This window comes from Salarias fasciatus, chromosome 16 (genome assembly GCF_902148845.1).
Source record: "Salarias fasciatus chromosome 16, fSalaFa1.1, whole genome shotgun sequence".
Taxonomy (NCBI): domain Eukaryota; kingdom Metazoa; phylum Chordata; class Actinopteri; order Blenniiformes; family Blenniidae; genus Salarias; species Salarias fasciatus.
The window spans coordinates 5,719,621-5,725,960 of record NC_043760.1 but is presented as its reverse complement, the minus strand read 5'-3'; the positions used below and the strand labels follow the sequence as shown (position 1 = coordinate 5,725,960).

At 46.2% G+C, this 6,340-nt stretch overlaps 1 protein-coding gene across 1 annotated transcript in view; it reads left to right on the top strand.

Moving 5' to 3' along the window:
* Positions 1-4,605, top strand: part of LOC115403494 (glycophorin-C-like) — a 21,044-nt gene extending 16,439 nt beyond the window's left edge. The window contains exons 3-4 of the mRNA XM_030112396.1: positions 3,372-3,413; positions 3,923-4,605. Coding sequence (XP_029968256.1) covers positions 3,372-3,413; positions 3,923-4,119 — 239 coding nt within the window. The 3' untranslated portion in view covers positions 4,120-4,605. The remainder of the gene's footprint in view (positions 1-3,371; positions 3,414-3,922) is intronic.
* Positions 4,606-6,340: the final 1,735 nt, after the last annotated feature.

Below are 6,340 nucleotides of genomic sequence, written 5' to 3'. Positions count from 1 at the left end.
GAAAATCAAGGGAAAATGACCAGTAACTGGACAGCAGCTGGTGCATGAGGTATAATGTCCTCAGGGTAGGTGGCTAAAAACTGCAGAAAAACAGTCAACTTTGATGAGTAACAAAAACAAAATGGCTCGACAAATTGGGCCATATGATCCCAAAACTGCAGCTGGTCTGCAGCTCTTGGAGTTTTTTTTCCCCCAGATTTCAGCCGCGCCAGAAACGGTAACCAGGGTCATTAGTGTTGTGCTTGTTTCGGTTTGCTGGATGTGATTAACAGGTCATAAAATACGCATAAATGTTCGGGAAAGAGTCGGCTACGCAGAGGCCCCCGTTCACAGCCAGCAGGCCTGGAAGGATCGGCCACAAACCGAAACACGCGGCTTCAAATGGATTCTCGTCTCTGTGTCTGGGCGGAAACACAACCTGCAGATGGACAAGTGGTCATGACATGAGTGCAAAGTCATTACTGCAGTCTTTCTATCTGTGTGCAAATCTGACAGATCGCTGAAATATGAATTAACCACCTCACACAACCTCCCCGTTCCACAGATCCGGCTTCTGTCTGCAAAACAAGTCGCTGCAGAGGAGACGATAGAGACGCTGAATTTTAATTTCCCATCGCTCGATCTCCTTGTCCCACGTTATCCACTATTGTATTTCTGCTTTAATTGCACAAAACTCCTCTAAACTGTAAACAATGCAGCTCGATGAGAGCTTAACGAGTGGGCGAGCACCCCCATGTTTGAGGTGATTAGGCATTAATGAGCCTGTCTGTTAATTGCACACATTGAGCTCAACATTAATACTGTGTACTGAACACTCTGCTAGGCTTAAGGGATCATTACACACACACGCATACACACACAGTTTGGTGTCCTTCAGCATGACATGCAGTGAAAGCTGGCAGATGTTGCAATAACTCATGATTACCTTTAATAGCTTGGTGTGACATGTGTTTTGTCCCGCGTTGATGGAAAGCGGGGCGACAGCTGACTGTTCAAACAAACTCACAGCTGCTCCACCAACACACACTGAACCACCCACGTCTTTTGTCACAGCTCCGCTGCTTCAGGACGTCTGAGAAAACAACCGGGAGGGAAGAGTTCATCTCTTTTTTCTTTTTTTTTTTTCCGTCGCACCCATTGCATGGCTCATTGAACGTCATTCTAATTTCTTCCCACTCATTTCTGTTTTCTTTTCCTTAATTACAAATGTTAACCAACTGATGAAACGTTCACGTTTATCATGGTCAGAGGGCTCTGAGGTGGATATTTAGGTGCAATAATGACTCAATTTGATGAGGCGACAGTGAGGAGTAAACGTTGCCTCATGGATAAAAAACCTTGGTTTAAATCCAGATTGATCCTTTCCATCAGGAGTTTGCTTGATTTTCAAACCCAACTCGAACTCACTGTCCAGAGAACACCTCCATTCCCCAACATCGCTATTTAGATAAAGCATGATGGATGACTGGACCAACGACTGACCAGCAGATGCTTTATACGATGATAAAAGGAAGAATGTAGGAGCTTTGTGATCATCCTGGCGTATTTGTCCTTTTCTCTTCTAAATTAATGAAATAAAATACCTATAAACATGAGGGAGAAGCTCTCAGGGCTTCTCAAAGAATCTAAATGAATTACAGAATTTTATTGTAGATCCCCGTGAACACAGAATTAACTAAATTAAAGTATTTTACACTTTTCATTGTAATATTTCATGACTACCAATGTGACATCGGGATTCCTAAGTGCAAAAGGGACTTCTCCATTTGTCACGGTTTAAAAACTGCATTTGTGAGGCCTTCAGGCACGTCGCTGCCAGACGTCACCCCGGGGGGTCGCTTGCAGTTTCTCGAGCCCCCTCTGAAGAAGCCTTTAAATACACTGCCCCTCCTACAGCGGCTCCCTGCATTCTGTTCACAAGCGTTCCTTTAATTTGGCGTCCATTTTTGTTTGCAGAAAGGTGGAAAACATGAACAGGCCTTTAGAATGCGGAAACCCCCTGAGCATTAGATGATTAAGAAGTGATGCTGAGCATCAAATTGTTCGATTTGCATGAAGATGTGTTGAGTTAATTACTTGTGATTGAGTTTACTGAGGACTGGTTAGGCCGTCTGTCTCTAATGTTCGCTGTGCCTCATCCCAGCACAGGGTTCTCCATGCTCATCTTTACTTTACTAACCTGGAACTTTCAGTCCAGAACTCATCGCAGCATGTCCTGTAGGTGATGAAGTAACAAGTTACAGAAATAAAAACAGGAATTAGTTCCTGTAATTGTGTTGCTTTTGTAACAGGTTACTCCCAAAACTGTTTATGTGTCACTCCTCTCTCCATCTCCTTCATTCTGTCTCTCTCTCTCTCTCACACACACAAACACACACACACACACACGCATATAGACAAAAACCTTTATATAGTAAGTCAGGATCTGTGTTTCTGTTGTGAATAACTTTGCAAAATATTAACGTAACAGGCGTGATTCCAAAGATAAATGAAATTTCAGCGTCCTCTGTTTTCAGGCTTTACTGTTAAAGGTGCTGTAGGCAGGATTACCTTCGCCAGATGGCGATTTGACCCATCCGAGATGGCGATTTGAAACCCGGCGTTGTGCCCACCTCGGGGTGCCGAGCGGGGCCGGCAGTGTCACGGCCGCCTGCGCCGGCGGGTTGATTCACCTGTGACCTTTTCACGGCGGGCCTGGGGTCAAAGCCTTTTTTTTAAGAATTCCAGTAGAAACAGACGGCGTCCTCCGTGGAGTTTTGATGATGTTATGTCTGACCAGGCAGGTAAACATGCGGGCCTGGACTTCCTCATGCGCGTTCACGAGAAGTAGAGCTTTGAAGCGCCGCCCCTCGACCAATCAGGATAGAGCCTCAGGGGCTCTTCTGATTGGTCAAACATACCGGGAGCGGTCGAGATTCCTTTTCAGCTCAGAACAGAGACAGATGGAAACGCTGCGCCCTCGCGGTAGTGCAATTATACTACACTCCTAAAGGATTATCAATGGATACTCTAACATTTAATCCAAAGAAAACACAGAAAAATTAGCATTGACTAGCAAAATCCTGCCTGCAGCACCTTTAAATAATTAATTAGTAACTCAAAGTCCAAACGAATAGCTCAGTGTATCCAATTGGACAAAAAAGTAGAAGCACAAAAACTCCAGCTTCTTCCACATTTAGCTCAGAGAAAAGTCCCGGGAAACGGCATCCCTTAAGTTAACTATTACCACTTAGCTTGTCATCACACTTCACACAAACTACTGCTTTTGTTTTGATGAAACGGCTGACGTCATTCTGAAGTCGTGAGTTTGTGCACGGGGCGGCCGTCCTGCCCGGATCACTCCACTGACACGTGTCCCTCCTCCGCCGCAGGTTACGACATGGACGACGGATACTTCGACGCCATCCTGGGAGGTGAGTGCAGGTATTCTCGCCACGTCCAGACTGCTGCTGACTCTTGATATTCAAGCCTCATTTCAGCTTCGACAGACAATGAAACGAAGCGGCGAGGCGACGGCGTCCCCGCCTCAGTAAACACGCCGCTCTTTTAGGCAGAAAGCGCCTGCTAAATGTTCTGAAGCAAAGGCTTTAAAGCCACTTCCAGCCGTCTGGAGCGGCGTGGAGGGGCTTTATTTGGCCTTCAACATCCTCCCAGCAGCCCCAGGACCTCATGCTTTCTGGGTGTTACTCAAGGACAACGCTTTTTCTTCTCCCCACAGCAAATAGAGCAATTTAATCGGCTTCTTAGGTTGCCAGAAATCATGTTTTCCTCTCTGGAAAATCAATAGCGCTCCACTCTACAGAATAGATCCACTCCACTGCTTCACAGATGAGACAGGTGAATAATTACATGCGAGCACGTTGAAGCAGTTTCTCTGAATCCTGAACCCGTCGGTTCTTGTTTTCTGACTCTGTCTCCGCAGTCGTCATTGCCACCGTCGTCCTGGTGCTGATCGCCTTCGCCGTCGTCCTGATCCGATACATGTTTCGGCACAAAGGCTCGTACCGCACCAACGAGGCCAAGGGCACGGAGTTCGCCGAGACGGCGGACGTGGCGCTGCGAGGCGACCCCGTCCTGCAGGAGGCCGTGGACGACAGCAAGAAGGAGTACTACATCTGAGCTGCCGGGCCTGCTCTGTGGACGGAGACTGGAGACACTCAGCGGGAACTGTGACTCAGCAGGACGCTTCACAAGCTGTAGATCCAGGAAGCGTCACCCGTCCCCGTGCCGACCGGGAGGGCTGCTTATTCTTGATATCTGTGTGTGAGAAGAGGAATTAGATCATGAAGTGCTTTTATAAATTATTACAGAAACAATTACAGCTGCCAGCTCGCTGCTTCTGGTTCTTTAGACATTGAATTAATGAGGATTACTCAGACAGTTCGGGGAGACACTTGATCCGCAGAGACAGAAAACTGTTTTTGACCTCTGGCACTTTGAGGCAGTGAGTTAAAGTTGACATCGGTCTCGACCTGAATCCAATTCCGAGCAGCGGTAAGAACCTCCGTTGAATTTGTTGGAAAATTACAGTCTCAGAGTCAGAACTGAGCAGCCGATATTTTAAATCCATTTCGGTTCAGACGCCACATGCAGCACATTTTGGTTTCCTCCGCCTCAAAATGTTTCTGTACAAGAATCAACGTTGAGTTTTCTTTTTCTTTTCTTTTCTTAAATCACAGCGTTTGAGTAGGAAGTGACGTTTGCGTCCTTCAGGCCCCGCTTTGTGCGTAAGCAACATTTATAAATGAGGCCCTTGGAGTTTGGAACACTGAGGACGAACCTCTGGGAAACGCTGCCCAGTGACGGGAAGATTGTCGGGTTGTGAACTCTGACGGCTGTAAAGCGTCAGCAGCAGCTGTGTTCATCGATTTCTTGACTGTAGATGTTGTGGTGGTCGCTCTGTTCCGGAGCACCTGATGGGTTCAGTGCATCGAGTTGACTGGTTTCCATGGTGACCGTTCCCCGCTTCCCAGCCAGACACCCCAATCAGCCCTTTAAACTACAGTGTCTCTCACTGTTTTTAGGGTAAAACCACATTGATGAATTAGAAGCAGCAGTTATTTCTTGGAAAAAGACACTCTGTTGGGTCTTCTCTGGAATGGGTGCACTGTGGAAGGTCGTCCGGTGATCTTTCGGTTAGCTGACGGTTGGGTTGCTGTTTGAACACCTGATCTACATGTTTGACACTTCTCTTTCTAATGCAGGGCGATAAAATCTGTCCATCAAGCGAAAGGTTAACTCACATCAACTTTTAATGCTGGATAGATGCTGTAAAAAGCTCTGAGGGGTGAACCTTCACTGAGATGAATGAATGAATACATATATGCTGAAGATATGAAATCTGACTCGTCTCGTGTTTCTTTTTAACTCCTTCAGTCACGTCGCCTGCAGCTCGGTCCTCATCGGGGCGCCTCTGCATGTATCAAAGGTAAAACAGCAAACATCCGCACATTCATGACTGATTACACGGAACTCGGGCGCCGGTAAGACACCGTTTTAAAGGAAGTAGTGCTGGAACCGTTCCATTTCTGATCCTCAATAATTCAGTTTACTTGGTGGAGAACACAGTGATCCTCAGTCTCAGGACATAAATCGGTGTGACTGGGAGGTAACAGCCCTCAAAAGCATTGCACTCAAGCCTTTTTTTCTTTCTGGCAGCATTTGAAATGGTAAAAATCGACTCTTTTACGAATGACACTTGTGAAATATTCATGGATCTGCATTATTTTGACGTTCCATGTTTTATTCATCGCTGTGGAGTGAAATCCAACTAAAAGCAAATAAAAGGCATTTGAAGTCAAACAAGCAGCATTTCCAACTCCAGGAGGAAAAAAAAAAGGATAAATGTATTAATAAAAAAAAACGATGCTGCTCAGAGGATTTTTCTGCTGAAGCAAGAAATTGGCCATCCATGTGCGGCGTGGAGCGGTTCAATCATTCAGATGAGAGGGGGAAGAAAGACGCATCGGAAATACAGCTGCAGGACTGTGAGGCAGAAGAAATAGAAAAATAGGCCCTTTTAAATGACCTGTCTCTGCTCCGCGGCCGCAATGCGAGACTGATTTCTCCCAACATTAAGTTTCAATTAAACGGAGGTAATGTCACACATAAGAATGAAACGTGTTCACAGCGGCAGGTTTCTCCAGGAGCCTGAATCGGCGGTTCTCCAGAGAGACGCAGGTGTTCATCACTGATCTTCAGGGGTGGGACTCAGGTCAACCAATGGAGCTGAAACTGCAATTTTGCAGTCTGCAGTTGTATAAAGGATGTGATCTAAATGCCTCTAAGTATTTTGGATTTGCTGTGAGATCTCTCATTTTGAGCTCCAGACGTGGATTTC